Source organism: Rhinolophus sinicus, chromosome 3 (assembly GCF_057876585.1).
Source record: "Rhinolophus sinicus isolate RSI-liver-muscle chromosome 3, RSI-T2T, whole genome shotgun sequence".
Taxonomy (NCBI): Eukaryota; Metazoa; Chordata; class Mammalia; order Chiroptera; family Rhinolophidae; genus Rhinolophus; species Rhinolophus sinicus.
The window spans coordinates 40,000,566-40,018,400 of NC_142503.1; the positions used below are offsets into that span (position 1 = coordinate 40,000,566).

At 32.8% G+C, this 17,835-nt stretch overlaps 1 protein-coding gene across 3 annotated transcripts in view; it reads left to right on the top strand.

Moving 5' to 3' along the window:
• IPO11 (importin 11) overlaps nt 1-17,835 on the top strand; it is a 157,589-nt gene that overhangs the window by 82,434 nt on the left and 57,320 nt on the right. For all 3 annotated transcript variants that reach the window (XM_019743722.3, XM_019743732.3, XM_088796520.1), the window contains 4 exons: nt 1,335-1,411; nt 6,827-6,906; nt 7,320-7,400; nt 17,650-17,745. In XM_019743722.3, coding sequence (XP_019599281.1) covers nt 1,335-1,411; nt 6,827-6,906; nt 7,320-7,400; nt 17,650-17,745 — 334 coding nt within the window. The remainder of the gene's footprint in view (nt 1-1,334; nt 1,412-6,826; nt 6,907-7,319; nt 7,401-17,649; nt 17,746-17,835) is intronic.

Below are 17,835 nucleotides of genomic sequence, written 5' to 3' on the forward strand. Positions count from 1 at the left end.
TTTACGATATTTCAGCTTTACAATGGTGTAAAAGGAACATGCATTCAGTAGAAACTGTGCTTCAAATTTCGATCTTTTCCTGGGCAATGCTCAGTACGATACACTCTCATGATGATGGACATTGGTTTATGAGGGTAAACAACTGGTACTTTATAGTGTACTGTGTTACCAGCATTTTGGAATATTGTGTTTTGTGTTTTCACATCTTACCATGTTTATGAAATGTCTATCTGTGTCTCCTGCTTCTGGTGAGAAGAGGAAGGCCATTATAGTATATTGAGCGATACATTCAGCAACCTTGTGAACTCTCTTAGGAATTTGAATAATTTGTTTATGAATTTTTTTCTCCCTCTCTTTTCTGTTAGTCATATGTTCTGTGAAAAAAGATTTTAATTTTCTTCCCCTACCCTTGTATCTTTTCGTAACTTGGTTGCATATCGTGTTAGAGGCCCTCCATACATACATACACGCAATAGATGGGACAGTAGATAAGATAATAGAGGATATTCTTTGAAGCATGTTTCTGTTTTTCCAGAGAACAGTTTCCACACATCATCAGTATGTGTGTTTTCTGTGTTTGGTAGATACTCTCATCAGGTAAAGGAAGTTCTTTCTATTTATAATTGGATAAGAGTTTTTATAGTGAATGTTAAATTTTGACTAGGACTTTTACCTCCCACCCCCTTTTCTTGCAGCTATTGTGACAGTCATGTTTTTTCTTCTTTAACTTCTTTGGGGGAGGGTGGAGTTGATGAGGTAAACCAACTGCACACTTCTGTGATAAACCACAACCCATATATGTAGTTTTATTTTTTATACATTGATTGTTTCAGATTGCTAATACTGTGAGTGAGATTGATCTTTTCATATTTATTAAGTTTTACTAAGTTCATATTTATTAAACATTTAACGTAAGTTGTTTTACTAATTAATTAGTCTAGTGTCTCATTGAAGGGACACATCAGTTTCATGCGACAGAAGACTATATCAAGAAAATGAAAACAATGAGCAATTTTTATCTCTCCTTGACGAATCCATAATAATCATGCTTTTGCTATCATCATAATTTTACATGTTTTAGTATGTACTTACCTTCCTTCCTATTTTTGCTATGTATATAGAAATCATATTACATGATTTGTAGATACGTTATTAATTTTGATGAGTTTGGTAATTTTTTTCTGGAAAGATAATTTGATAACTTTCTGTATTGTTTGTTTTTATTTCTTTCGTTAGATGGGATAGTTGTTTTATGTATATGTATATATTTAAGGTTTATTGTTAATTGCTTTAATGGTTACAGAAAGTGATTTAATTTTCCCTCCCTTCCCCAGGTTAGTGACATTGGAAAACAGCCCATGTATTACACCAGAATTGCTTCGTATATTTCAGAATATGTCACCACTTCTTGGTATGTATTAAAGCATAAACTGTTTTTGAATGCAGCCATAATTTGGGGCATTATAGGTGACTTTATATTATACCTTCTGCTTTTACTGATGTCCCTGATATTGACAGATATGTAGATACGTTGGATAGTGTTTCAATTGTTTCTAGATTTTTTTCTCTGTAACTTTTTAAAGAATCATTTCAGCTCATTAAAGAGCAAACGCTAATTTACTAAATTACTAAATAAAAACAAAAAAGTTCTTAGGAAACTATTTACAAATTAAGTTTGAACTTTGGTAAAATTTCTGTTTGATAGAAGTTCTATATGGTATTTAAAAGATTATATTGTAAAACTGCTTCTGTATACCATGGCTTTATCCATCTTCTTTTACAAAGGGATTTTGTGCTGTCAGTTTTTCACAAATATACTCTGTAGATATTTCTGACTTAGCTAAGGAACTACAATGTGAACCACTTATAAAGATTAATAAATATTAGGGAAGCGTATTATTGTTTGTTGAAGTGATACTTATAGATGAGCTGTGAAATCATGAAGCTTAATGTTTTTGAAGCAAAGTTTTTGGTACATGAAACCAGAGAACTGGACACTGCCAGGAGTAGCTATTAGTCCCCTTTAGCCACTTGGTTGAGATCTAATTAGATACGTTTTTGGCAATGTGAACGTGTAGTCTGATGATAATTGATAATAGAAAATTAATATTTTTCTGTTACATATCAGCAACCATTCACAAGAACAGAATATTCTTAAATTAAAAAAAATATGTTTTGTTTGTTGAGTTGTTGTTTTGTGAGGGATTTTACCCATGCAGATTCACATTTAAACAGATAGACTGTTCAAGAATTGCATACAGTGCTACTTACTGGTCCTTATATTCTTTTTTAGTCTATACAATACTACCATTTAAAAAAATCATTAGTTTTAAAATGTAAAAAAATATTTAAGCTTTTCCGTTCAGAGTCCCCATTCTTTAAGATTCATCCATGAAGTATCTTTAATTCCTGCATTAGAACTTTGGGTATACTTACTGAGTAGTTTGATATTGTCAAGAGAGGGTGTTTATGTAGGAAAATGCTAGAAAATGAAGCATACTTATTTTGGTAATAATGTGAAGATTGTTTTTTCTGAGAACTTATTTGTAGTGAGCAGTTTTATTAGAGACAGAAACATTACTGAGCTATAATGATGTACTATAGAGTAGACTCATTCTGAGACTTAATAAATGTGGACTAAAACAAAATTATGACTCGTTAAAAAAAAAATCTTTCCTCATTTGCTGGATGACCATGGTCTCTAGATAACTTAGTTAGTCCTTCACATTTTCATGTTTTTCTAGTTTTCTACCCCATTCTTTAGAATAGACAAGATCTCAGTAACACCAAAATACCCTGTTTTCTAATAAAGAGCTATTTGCTGTTTATCATCAAGAATTCCCGTAAAATTATGGGAAAAATTCCCAAAGATGAAGACAGTGACAATAGACCACTTATTGCTAGAAAAAGTTTTGTCCATCTTTAAGACATCATAGAGAAAAAGAATAGGAAATGTCCTTTCACATTACTTTACTCTGGTGAAAGCCTTTTAATTCTATTCTAGCTAATTGAAGACCACATACAGTTGCCACTATGGGTAATCCACAGTGTTTCTTTATACTTGACCTAAGAATGGAAACCTCAACCCAGACCTGTTGTCAACTTTGTCACGAACAGGATTCAGGCACTTTCACATATGGTGACTTTGGACAGTGGTTTCACATCACCTTGTGTTCCCCCCTTAAGTTCAGCATGCCTGGCTTTTACAGTACAGTAGGAGAGAGGAAGGAGAGACATAATCAGAAAGCATAACTCTGCTATAACCTTATAACACTATTTTGAGTGCAGATTTTATTAATAAGGACTATAGTATAGTTTTACCATAGAAAGCTTTGTAGTTGATACATAGTACTTATGAGTCAAAAAGGACTTTCATATGTTTAGAATAACGCCTAGCACATAGCAAGCACGATTTAAGTGTTTTGCAATTGTATTTATTACTGCTACTATCGCTATTAACATTGCTACTATTGTAAAGGAAAAAGTACCCAACCACTGGCTGTGTAGGATTTGTTACTTAACTGAATAATATCTAGTGAAATTTCATCCTTGTGATCATTGGTATTTGATTTAAGCTCTTTTAATTTTCAAAGATTTAAAACATTCTATATTTCATAGTTTCAGTGAATATAGATGATAACGGGTGCTATCAAATTACATATTCCCTACATTTTCCAAAACAAAAAAAGATTATATATAGTTTGTTTTATTCATTGTGGTATGTGTAATTGCTTTAGTAATATGAACGAACTCTGTTCAGTTATAGCTGTGCATGTTTAGTATACCATGACATCAATCTTATCTTTATTTTTCTTTGAGTACTGTACAACTAATTTATATTGTTTGACATAGCTTTTTGCATATACATTTTCAGATGAACTTTAAAATTTATTTGGAAGTACAACCAGAATATTTATTTTTTTAAGAATAAATATTCTTAAATGAATAAAATTCTTCTTATTAGTTTAAACATATTCTTTATTAGATAAGTGATTTTTAAAAACTTATTTAATGGATATGGTAGCTATTGTTTTTACTAAGTAGAAATAAAGCTGCTGGCAGGAATAGTCTCATTTTCATTTAAAACACCTAAAACCATCATTATTGAACACTGTAAGAGATCTTTAGTTAATGATTTTTAGGATATGTTAATTAAATGTGAATAATCCAAGACTAAAATTCATTTTATATTCTTTTCCCTAAATGTAAGTACAATGGGAGATATTTTAAGTAGAGGCTTTAACTAAAAGTAATTCTAGTAATTTGGTTCTAAAATCCCTTAAATCTATTTTATACTGTTAATTTACTTAGATCTCATTACTTAAAAGATAAACATCTGACTGGCTCTTGTCCATGTTGTTGAAAACGCCAAACTAATATTCCTTGACCAATACAATTTTTCTGCCGGTAACTTCCTATCTAATTTGGAAGGGATATTTTCCCACCTGCCTTCGTGATGATCTCACACATTTTAGCCTTCATATTTTATCAGAATTTGAAATAGAATAAACTATTACAGTTGCATTTCCAAACATAAACATTAACTAGCATGGTTAAACAAAAATAGATACCCTATTGAATTTCTGTAGCATAATTCAATCATTTATTCTTTGTCCCCTTTACAGAAACTTAACAGAATCAAATGTAACATTAGAAAATACAAATTAAAAATAGGAGCAAAAGAATACAGAAAAACAAAGCATCGTCTAAATTATAATTTGACTAATAGATATAAACCATATATGCACATAGCATAATTAGATACTTTGATGGGCTACTGATTTGCCTCAGACCTCTCTCTCAGTCTGTGAAAGAAAACTTTTTTGAGCACTTAAATGAGGGGCTTTCATTCTGGACGCTGCTGACATTTTGGTCCAGGTAATTCTTTGTTGTGAGGGGCAGTCCAGTGCATTGTGGGAATCTTAAGATTAAGCTTCCTTAGCCTCAGCCTACTATATGCCAGTTTTAATAACCAAAGTTTCCAGACATTGCAATATGTCCCCTAAAGGGGAAGACTGCCCTGGTTGAGAACGTTTGACTTTAATTATTCACAGGTCTGCAAATAAATGCAGATCTATTACATGGTTCTGCTACTAACACCAAACAATAATTTTTCTTCAGAATGTCACTAGGAACTCATAGATACAATGAACAGGTTCAATCTACCTCAAAGCGGGTAAATTTATAAATTTTAGGGATATATTTAATATCAGTATTTGATATTTTCTGATGCTAGCATATCCTAGAAAATTTAATGATAACTATGTCACATGATGGAGGCATGGAGAACAAGTATGAAATAGACTAATCACATGAATATTTGCTTATATACATTGATCCAGGAATAGTTTTTAAAATATCTGTAAGAAGAGATGGATGCTATGGTTTTTAAGATGAGTATGTCTAAAATAATGTTTTCTTCATCATAGAGCTTGATAAATTTTAGATGATGATGATTTAGAAATTATGTTTCCTGATATTCCTGGAATGTAGCCATTCTAAGTTCTCACTTAAATATCAACTCACTTAAATATTGCCAGTCTGCTGTTTAATGTTGGCCTGTTAAGCAATGTGCACAAGTCCAAACTTGAGAGAACTTTTCTTCTTGAGGAGAAAAAAGATAATGTGAATTTTTCATAAGGATAACTTCATCCATTATAAAGGCCTACACCTTTATCCTGAGATTTTGAAAATATTTAGATGACAGCCTTTATTTCTTTGTATGTATTTCGTTAGCATGGTACCAAATTGGTCAGACACTGTCCCCTCCATATCCTCATTTTAAATTAATCTGTTAAATCCTAAAGTTTAGAAATTAATGCCTTTGAAATACATTTTGAGCTAGAGGTAGGGTTGTCATATTCTTATGAAACTATATGGGAAGTTCTCTCTAAATAGAATGGTTTCTTTGCTAGAATGTGAGCTAGATATCCCATGTGCTAAGATATCCCTAGGCTAGTATTTTGCCAGAAAAAAAAAATTTTAATCTGTCTTACTGCAAGTGAATAGAATTTCTAAATATTAACAATAAATAATGGCAGGTTTTAGATATACAAGATATTTTGGTGTCATGTTTTGATCTGTATAATTATATATTCTGTATTTTATTGTATTAGTACTGTATGTGATAAGACTTGTAAAATATCACTGTGTGAACTTTGGTCATATTCAATTTTAATAATAGTTTTCTACTTTGCACTTGAAAAAGAATAGCTAAAAACAATATCATTTTCCTGTGTTAATTCTGGTAATTGCTTTTTTAAGAATTTTTTTTTTTTAATGTCTAGGTTTTTATAGGGGAGCAGATTTACAGAACAAAACCCAACAGTTGAGAATATCTAAACACAATGTCATTTTTTGGAGTGTAATGGGGACTGGACTCTTCATAATTAGGGTGGCATATTCAGGGCCAGCACAGTATACATTCAGTAAATGCTTACTGAGTGAACCCATTTAAGCAGATGTCAAAATATGTTGGTAAAATGATTCAGTTGCATGTTGTTTGCCATGCTAACGCTAGAAATTTAGTTTGATTTCAAAGGTTGGGTCAAATGGTTATGTAGTCTTTTCTCAAAGGAAGAAGAAAGGAGCTTACATTTTTTTCTAAATTGTTTTAACTAGCGGGAATTATATGGAAAGCATTAAGTTATAGATTGATGCCAGTTTTTAGATAGATATTCATATACTACTATTCTGAATACCACGTAGAAAAAATTTGTAAAGAAGGGTTGCTAACTTACTTTTAAATAAATCATTTTATTTAAACTGATTTTGAATAATGAATTAGTTTGTCCTTTTTTTAAAAAAAAAAATATTATTTTGACAGAACTAAGTTCAGAAAGTCTCAGAACCTGCTTTAAGATCATCAATGGTTATATCTTTTTATCATCAACAGAATTTTTACAGGTATGTTGTTGTAGTTTTTGCATTGTAAAAATTTATATAGTTACTATTTTGATTGTTTTTGTATGAAGTCAGGAGGTACCTTTTCCAAATGTAAATGATTCATCTATATTACTTTAAGTTGGTGGGGGGCGGGGGGGGAACTATAAGCATTGCCCAGATGTGGTGCAGTTCCATGAATTATGTTTTTTAACGCAGAAAATATGCTCTAAGAATAATCATGGCCTCATATTTCTATAAAAATCGGTATAGCAATAAGCTGTATTTTTATTTCCTAATTTTCTAAAGAATTATAATTTAAGCTTTAGTATATAATTCTCAAATAGATTATTATAATAAGTCCCAAATTGAATTTTATGTGGTTTTTGATATTGCAGATATAGTCATGTATATTTTGACTTCTGATTGAATTTCAGACATATGCAGTAGGTCTATGTCAGTCCTTTTGTGAGCTGCTAAATGAAATTACTACGGAAGGTCAAGTTCAAGTGCTCAAGGTATTGTCATCTTTTAAATGATTATAGCTATAAGTTTTCCATCCATATTTTCTGAAATTGGACCTTCATTTGGATTTGGATAATTGTCAAGAAAGAGAAGAGTAATTCTAGACAAAATATTTTCTTTTGTCAGTGTTCAGTTGGTCTGATACCTGGACCAGGGGTCTCAAATTTGAATGTGCATATAGATCCATACGTGAGGATGTTAGAATTCAGATTCCATGTTTCTAAGAAGGTTCTCGTCATCCCGAGACCTTACTTTGTGTAGTAAGCCTTTAAAAACTTCTATAAATTATCCAAAGGCCAGTGACATTTGGTACTTCTACTCCCTCCAGTTTGTCAGCCTGCTTTTGGGATCAAATTTTCCCATTATATAATATTTGGTACTTTTAATTTGGGTTGGCTATCGAAGTCAGAGTACCAAGTTTGTGTGGATTGTGTGTAATTAAGAACCAACATCAAATCATTATATTGTATACCTGAAACTAATGTAAGGTTGCATGTCAGTTATACCTCAATTTAAAAAAAGCAAAGGAAAAACCAACCAAATAAACTTTGAGTTTATGTTTATGCGTTATATCTTTACAGATTAAAAATAGATATTATCTTTATATATTATATATAGTTGTGTATAATTAAGAATTAACAGGCTTTGAGTTGTACATTATCTTTATATGTTATAAATAACATCAATTAAATGTATATATTTACATAGAAACATAAGTGTGTACATATTAAAATATATCTTTACATGTATATTTTGGTGTATATACATACGCATATATACACACGTATATATACTTTATGTGTGGACTTTGCGAGAGCATGTAGCTGTTAAAGTATTCCTTTTTTGTTACTAATTTCTTAGCTCTGTGCTAAGTGAAATGTGAAATCTGCTTAAGTGAAGTGTTACTATCACAACAAAGTGGGATTTATTGTGTGATAATTATGACACTGCTTTAGATCCTAAAAACTATTTGATTTCCTCCCAGTGAAATGAAAAGTATTTGCCCAAAGAGGTTCATTGTAAGAAATGTATTTAACTAATCACAATAACGTAGCAACAATCCACAGTATATTTGGGGGACTAAGTGGGTAAGTTTGTTCAGATGGTAAAGTCTTTTTTTCTTATTAAGCAAAATGATAGCTACTGTACATCTAATAAAAGTGATTAGTTTGAACTTACTCAAGCATTTTAATATTTTATGTGCTATTCTTCAGACATTTATTATATACACATACACACATATAAAGCTCCAGCTATCTGGGTTAATATGTATGTGAATTTGACTCAAATTGGTTGTATTTGGTATCATCACTGGTTATTCAGTCATTTACCGTATAGGTCAGGGGTCAAGAAACTGTTTATGTAAAAGAGCACATAGTAAATGTTTTAGGCTTTGTGGGCCATGCAGTTTTTGTCTCAGCTATTTATATCTGCTGTTGTAGATTGAAAGCAGTTATAGACGATATATTAATGAATGAGTGTGGCTGTATTCCAATAATGCTTTATTTATAAAATTATGCAGTTGGTCAGATTTGGCCCAGGGGCATACTTTTGCCAACCCTAGATATTGGTACTCAGTGCTTTCTTCTATTAGGCATAGATGATAGGAAAACCACAGTTTCTGCCCTTACGTAATTCATTCTTTTGGGGTGGGGGAGGAAAGTGAACAACTAGTCTGTATTTACAGTTATGTAGATAATGGTGTCAGCTGAAGTTGAACTTGAAGCTTCTGGTGTTAGCTAGCAGTGTTTGGCTTCCTTGGTCTCCATTCTCCAATCTCTGCCTCCATTGTCACATGACATTCTCCTTGTATCTCTGTTTTCTTATAAGGACACCAGTCATAATGGATTATGGGCATACCGTGATTAATTTTATTTTAATTACATCTGTAAATATCCTATTTCCAAATAAGGTCACATTCACAGGTACCTGGGATTAAGACTTCAACATATCTTTCTGGGGGAACACAGTTCAATCCATAACAAGAATTTACTATTAAAAAGTAAAAAGATAGTTTTTGTGTGTAGAGCAGTAATGAGAACCTGATCTGAGTAGGTTTTGTGCATGAAAGTGACCCAGTTAGAAGGGAAGATGGTTCCAGATGATGCAAGGGTTGGAATTTCACATCTAGCGCGTATGTGAGGGTATTAGCTTGGAAAGGGGGCAAGAGTTTGTTTTCTGAGTTGGCAAGAATGACAGTGATTGAAGCTCGCTGTAGATGCGCTGTTAGGTGAGGAATGTAGGTAACTGGCATATGACCTTGGTGTTGTCAGTCAAAAAGGATGCAAAGTTGTCAGAGCTGCCTGATGTCTGTCGGTATGAGACCAGGTACACTGCAGGATGGCTAGTACACCTGCACTTACCTGGGGGAGGTGGTATTATTCATCTCAGTGTTCATTCTTAAGTGAATTATATCTTACTGATGTTTAAGTTGATACTTAAAGATGATTCAGTTAGAATGTCAGAGGCCTTAAGGGAATTATAATATAGAAAGGCTTTTAACAAGAGTTGAAATAAAACGTTCTTTGGTTAATTCTGAAGTTTTTTTAGAAAGTCCGTTTATCAAACCTATTACGGTCCTCAACACACTCTCTGAGTTTTGCTGTTTTATATTTGAAATCAGAAATTTAAAACCAAATACTGTTGTAAGCTAAAAAGAGGGCAAATGGAGTGAAAGTATGGCAGAACTCTTTGATTTTAATTTTATAGGTTCTTCAGTTTCTGTTTTAGAGTAGCTGCCAAAGGCTGAGAACTTAAGCCACTGCTACCAAGAAGCACGTGGGCTTGGAAGAGGAAATAACAGGAGTCTGTGTTTGTGGCTTGTTGAGATTCTGGATACTTGAGGCCTGGGCTACTGCCAAATGTCTATCAATCCTCACTGGTAGTAATTTCAGAGTATTCTAGCTCTAAAGCTTAGAAGTAACATTGTAATTTTTGTTAAACATTGTAACATTTGTAATGTTATAATTGACTTGTTTACTAAAACGTTTTTTGTGAATTCTTATTGCATTTATGTCCTTACCAAACTGATGTAGTGGCAATACATAATTATATAGAGGAACTTCATCTGTCTAACACAGTCTTAGCTTTATCTTTTGCCTTGGTGATAGTTTCTTCTCTGGAAGTAGAGGAGAGAACGAGGAATTGACACAGTGGACTTAATTCTAACTATTTGAGGAAAAACTGATTGGCAATGTGGAAGAAATTTGAGAGAAAATTGCCTTCATTTTGATGTTGTCTTTATAGATTTTTCAGTGTGTGTGTGTGTGTGTGTGTGTGTGTGTGTGTGTGTGTGTTTTATATCTTTCTCCCCTACTAGACTGTAAGCTTTTCTGTGATCCTAAGTTTAATAAATATGTGTTCTTTTATCTCTGAGTACATATACTGTAAGTAATATGGAAGCTTGGGAATCCATAATTCTTATTTTAAAGATTGCACAACGATTACCAGTACAGCCAGTAGAAATGCCAGCTGAAATATACAAACAGTGCATTTGGAATGTTATTCTCTCCTTGACCTGCAGCTTGGTTTACATACCCAGCTGTGCTACTTATATAGTTTTTCAGTACATTCTGGGCTTAAATTCTCCCATTTGTTATATTAGGGGTTGTACTACATGATTTTTAATAATCTGTAGTACAGATAATCTGCATTATCTGAAATCCTCTATGTTAAATTATAATCTATTCCAAGTGACGAAGAAAAGGGGTTGTTTCTTATGTTTAAACATCTCCCAGAAAAAAAAAAAAAATGAATCTGCAGTGTTTTTTTCCTCCTGTTTTTCTGTAATATTATAATTAAATAATTGTTGAAAGAAAACTTGTTTTGAGTCATATGGGATGGACATTGTAAAATTCATTCAGAAAATGAGGCGAGTTTTTAGGATATGTCCTAAGTTGAATATTTACTTTCCTCTTACCATTTTTTAAAAATTACGTTCTTGCAAAATAATTCAAAGCAATGTAGCATAGCTGGTAATACTCTAGACTGAAGCAAAATTGCTACAGTTAGAATATCGGCTCTGCTACTTCACAGCTGTGTGAGGTGAGCAAGTTAATCTCTGCTCCTCATTTCCCATCTGTAAAATGGGGATGAAAACTTTACCTACTTCTAGGGTAAGGTGGGGATTACATGAGTTTGTATGTATGAAGCACTTGGGATAAAACAGGTTACTATACTTGTAAGGCCAAATAATTTATTTGGTTGCTAACATCTTTGGCTGAAAGAAAAATAAAACAAACCAAGTTATTCTACCTATTCCTTTGACAATTTCTTCTAAATAAATGTTTATTTGAACTAAAGAATACATAGTTAAGTTTCCTTAAAACTAAGTAAATGATTTACACAATGATAGAGCTTTACTCTTTATCAGGAACTATATATCTCAGCTGGCTCTTTAAAATTAATTGTATTCTTTCTTGCTTTTCAGAGAAACACAGTCTTTTAAAAATTTTTTATTTGGACTTTAAAAATTCCAAAGTTATGTAATGCACAACATTATTCTTAAAATTTTACTAGAAAAAATTGATTTGCTTCTTTTTCCTTTTAAGTGAAAGAAGGTAATATCATTATTTGTCCCTCAGTTGTACTTAATATTTTTTGATTGAATGAACAGAAATCAGTTGTCATCCAAATATATATTAAAACATTTGTAACATTTAATGTAAGTTACAGATTAAACCAATTTCTCTGTAAATATGCCAGTAGGAGATCATTAATAGGAGGTATATACTTGAAATAAAACTTGGTAGTGTAGTAGCATGTCTTTAAGGCTGTATTTTTATATGAACATCGGTACAGTCATACCTGTATATTTGATTGGAAATCTCAAAACGGTATTTTATTATTTATTAAATAGGCATTAAACACTTGGAATATACTAATCATGAATAAATTTGTGTTTTTGATATGAAGGGATATTTTAGGATAGTGGTGCTTTTATGCTTATACTTGAAAGCTGAGATAACTAAAAATTTGGGACATTTTCCTCTTCTCAGAGTTCTAGTAAAGCTATAATAATAGTTTTAATATTAGCTCATTATTTTCATTTTTAATATCTCAGATACTGTTTCTCAATATAGTACACTATATAACATTTTTAATATACTTTTGATTAAATGTCACTGTTACACTAATTTCTGACAGTATCTGGAAGTGACTTTGTGCTTTGAAGCAGAAAATTACAATGTTATGAAAATTGGATAGACAGACAAGTATGCGTGCTTTTAGAGCAAACGGTTAAGAGCAAAAATAGGCTTTTGTATTCTGTGACTCAGAATAAGTTATCTAGATGAATACAATTATATTCTAAAAATACCCAAATTTAAACTTTTTATAAATTTGAAATTTGTGTATACATATACATTCAACTCAGAGTTTTTATCATGGTCTTATCAAGCAGTAATGAGCCAGGTTGCTTTCATTCTTTGTGATAAGATTTATTTAAGATTGTACAAATATTTTTGAGGTATAATTTATTCTATAATAATAATAGCTATGCCTGGTATTTACTATATGCTACACATTTCTAAGCACATAACATAGAGTTTGTGTAATCTTCACATAAAGCTATGATGATAGTACTTTTTTCCCCCAGTTTCTACTGATGAGAAATTAAATCAGAAAGCCATAATACCTTGTCCAAAGTCGAACAGCTAGTAAGTATTGGACTGTGGTATAAACAGGCATTCTGACTTCAGGATTTATGCTCTTGACCACTTTGTAATAGAGTGTAAGCCTAACTCATTAAAACTGTTTGAGTGCATGGCACAAACTAAAAACCTACATTTTTGACAGAGATTCTAAAAAAAACAGAGTCTGTTCCAGGTATATTCAGAACAGGGATGGATTAAAACTAAAGTGCAGAAGTTCAATTTGTAATAGTAAAATGCTGATAAAAAATAATAACATGTGATTGGATGATTATTCAGCCACACAGAGGTGTACGATGCAGCTTTAAAAAGGAACGAAGACAATTTCTGTAGACAGTTTTAAAATGATTTTGAGACTATAAGCAAAGAACAGTGTTTAGAGTTTCTTGTCTTTAAAAAGTGCAGCATAACAATGGAAAAATAAGTGAAACTAATAAAAGTGGTTATGTCGAGGGAAGAGGGAGAGAGGATGGAAGCTAGATCTTTCAGGATGTGTATCAGTTTTGTACTTTTGGTTTTGGAGTCATGTGGATGTTCTACATGATTTAAAATGAATTGAAAGCAGTTCCTAAAGATAAAAAACAAGCTGAAACATTTGAATCTAATAACTATTATTATGTAGGGGCATACAATCTGAAATATTTCTCATAGTATTTTACATGTGCCTCCCTGGTGGGATATAACATTAGAACACAAATAGACACAAGGAAATTATAATTTGCATTCAGTAGTATTATTGTTATTAGTAATTTTGGTATTGTTATTTTGAAACCCCTATGTGTATATATGTGGACATTTATTTATATAGTGGAAGCAAATAAGGGTATTAGAATTTGGTATTTTTCAATATAAGAGAAGAAAAATGGAAATATAAAATTGAAGAAGTTATGTAAAATGATATAATTTTAAATTGGTTTGGTGAATTTGTGGTATATGCTTTTCAGGAAGAGAAGTTTCCTGATGCTGTTTAAGCAAAGACCTAAAAGCCATTTATCCACTGGCAGCAAGCACCCCAGAGCCTAGATTGTGCTCTGTAAATATTTGTCTTGCTGGTTGACTCCAGAGCACAGGCAAGGGATACACAAAATAATCGGGGAAGCTCTCTTTGTACTAGAGGCAAGAGAAGGTGGGATTCTGTCAAAGGTGCAGGAATTAAGTTGAAGGAGTTCCCACTGGCTAATGATAGGACAGTTTGAGCATTAAAACAAAACTTAAGTGGATTAAAACACATCAGCTATGCTAAAATCCTTGAGAACATAATGATCCTTCCCAACAAAAGTGAGTTATGATTTAAATTCTATTAACCTCTGTAAAATACCTTGCTTTTAGCTATCTATTATTACTTTAGTTGTCTTTAGTGTTATTTCCTTCTTGGAGTTGTTTGGCAATCTGGGTGTACGTGCATTTCACTTCAAATATATAGAATTGTGTGTTACCACTGAAATCATAGATGCATTTTTCAAAATTTTATTTAGAAGTGAAAACTATGCTGCTGATCAAAATATTCAGTAGGATTTTAATCATTATGGGAGAACTTTCTTCACTATAGAAATAGTTGTAATTTGAACTCTGCCCTTTTTTTAATTAAAATTTATTGGGATGACAATGGTTAGTAAAATTATATAGGTTTCCAGTGTACACTTCTGTAATACATCATCTATAAATCCCATTGTGTGTTCACCACCCAGAGTCAGTTCTCCTTCCATCACCATGTATTTGACTCCCTTTACCCTCTTCTACCGCCCCCATTCCTCCTTACCCTCTGGTAACCACTAAACTCTTGTCTGCGTTTATGACCTTTGTTTCTTTGTCTTGTTCCTTTGAATTTTATATCCCACATATGAGTGAAGTACTGTGGTTCTCGACTTTTTCTGTCTGACTTGTTTCGCTTAGCGTGATAATCTCAAGGTCCACCCATGTTCTCACAGTGGAATACTACCCTGCCATAAGAAAAGATGAAGTACTGCCATTTGTGAACTCTGGCTGCTAAGTCACAACTTCAGTATCTTCCTTGGCAAGTAGGCTGTAAAATGTTACGTGTGTGAAAATAACATCGGACCATTCTGTGTGGATTTCCCCCCGGCACCTCAAGTTCAACATGTCCAAAACCAAACTTCCTTGTTAACGGCATCATAATTTATACCCACCGACCAAACATGAAAACTAAGAGTAATCCCAGACTTCTTCACCTTTGGTCAACTGTTCAATGTGTTTTCCATTTCCTGTCAGTTCTACTTCCTGAAATTTCTCTTGATCCTGTTCCACAACCCCTGCCTCCGAGTCTAATAATGGCATTTAACTGCATAATCTTTCAGAAACAATCTTCTGTTTCCTAGCTATGCTTCCTAACCTTTTTGAATACAAAGACTCCATTTTAGCCCTGAAATATTGTGGATCCTTTACACAATAGTAACTATACCTTTATGTATAAAGCAAACACATAGTGACAGAGAGATGGTTAGTATTGAAGGATACATTTAAATGAACTTATATTTTAAGTCATGATCTAAAATGTGATTATTTCTTTTCTGCACAAACGTTTGTAATCCTTGGAGTTAACTTTTTCTGGTGTAAATTTTTATGTGCTCTAAATTCTCTGCCAGTTGTCTATGCTCAATATGTTCAGACATATTGACCCATCAAGTATTTTATTACTTTAATTTTCTCAAAGAAGTTTCTTCCAAAACCATGCTGACTCCTCATTGCTCCTCCTCCCTAAGCTTGTAGCTTGTTTTTTGTTCCTAGTGTCCTGAAGTTTTACAATGATGTGCCTGATGTAGGTATATTTTAACTAATTGTACTGAGCACTGCTGGTTCCGTTTAGTCTGGAAACCCTTTCAGACCCTTTAAAGAAAATACAGCCTTCTCCTGGGATGGGGAAGATCAGTTGCCCAGATTTGCAGATTTGGGAATCTCTGGCAATCTGTTTCTTAAATAGACATTCAACCAGTCTTTGTTTCAGCTTTTCCTTTCCTTTCCAAAGGTATATGGTTATGCTAATTTCTGTGTTTCTTGGTGGGGTGAGGTAGGGAGAAGATATATGATGTAAATCGAGTTGCTTCTCAGCTTTCTCCATTGCAACCTTAGGTTTCAACTATCTCTGATCTCATTAAGTCAGTTACCCCTTGAAGTTCTTTGTAGCTTATATTCAGCTCTCATTTTCTTTGTCCTTTCAAAATTATGTCCTCATCCCTTTAAAATTCTTCTACTGTAATTTTAGTGGGGGTTTCAGGAGGGAACGAAGATAAATGTGTCTAAAAATCAGCAGATGGCCTTTACATTTGTAGATAAAATAGTCTTTCTGGTGACATCTACCTCTGAGACTCTCTCAGTGGACTAGCTTATCTACGTCCCTGCCTTTATTCCAAATGTCTTACCCATCTCTATTCCAAATCCAATTTTTTAACAAAATAAGCTTTATTGAGGTCAGATATAGTTATGTTCTGAATCTCATCGTCCTGTTGCTTTTAATCAGGAATTGTGCTCTTGTGATCTGTACCTCTTAGTAGATAGTATAGTGTCTGACCCACAGTAAAAAGTGTTTATACTTTTAAACTTTGGACATTCGCTTTACTTCTTGCTCAGAATTAGAAAACGTCATTCCTGGGTACTATTTGCTTACCTTGAGAATGTTTTGAAATGCACGGAGGTGTATTTGATTGTCATTGTGATTAGAGCGCACTGTTGGCACATAATGCCAAAAGCCCCTCGATGAGAGGAATAGTCCTGCACCATAAACTCTTGTCCCACTTAGGATGCCAGTAGTCAATCTTGAGAAACATTGTTCGAAGTTTTAAGGGAAACCTGGCTCTACCTCGAGACTGGCACTTGCCCCCAACTCTCTCAAATGGTTTCTGTGCTCATTCCTACCTCTTGAGCAGTGGGGCTGGAGTGTGTACGATCCTTCTTGGTCCTCATTGCTGCTTCCTGACCACTGCCTTCCTCACTTCCTAAAACACAAATAGAAATAAACAGAAAATCACACCTCACTTTGAATTTTATGCTATCTTTGTTATAGGGGGAACCCATCTTAATCACATAAAAGTAATTTATATTTCATGATTTTCACATGTAACAATCAATGCTCATGGTTAATTATATCAAAGGAAACAAGATCATTTCTCACTTAGTAAATATACAGTATACATACAACATGCCCTTTAATGTCCAATTTTTAATAAATTTTAGTGTAGATTTATTTTTGGATATTGTGTACAGTTGTTACTAACTTTTCTTTTCACTATTAAAAGCTGATACTTTTGAAATGCCTTTTGCTGCCTCTATTAGTATAACACTTTCTAAGGGTTATTTGTTTAAAATGCAAACATAAGAATTACATTAACATGATACCTACATGTGATTATATACAGTTTATATAAGGTGTATAGCTGTGTCTAAGAATTCTACACTTTATATCAAATTGCAATTTTTAGTGGATTATCTTGTAAAATTGAATATTAAATACCTCATATAGTCACTTGTATCTCAGATTTGGTATGGGATGTTTAATACATGTTTTCTTTACCTGCGTTTTGCCTAAAGCATTGACTTGCATCATTAAGTATCACCAGTGTGTGTTTCTGGTTTTCAGGTTGTGGAAAATGCCCTTAAAGTGAACCCAGTATTAGGCCCGCAAATGTTTCAACCGATTCTACCCTGTGTTTTCAGAGGTATTATAGAAGGGGAGGTAAGATTTTTCTTAAGCTTCTAAGGACAATATTGGACTCTAGGGTTCTAGTTTTCATTATTTTTCTTCTTCATTGGAAAATTAAATCTT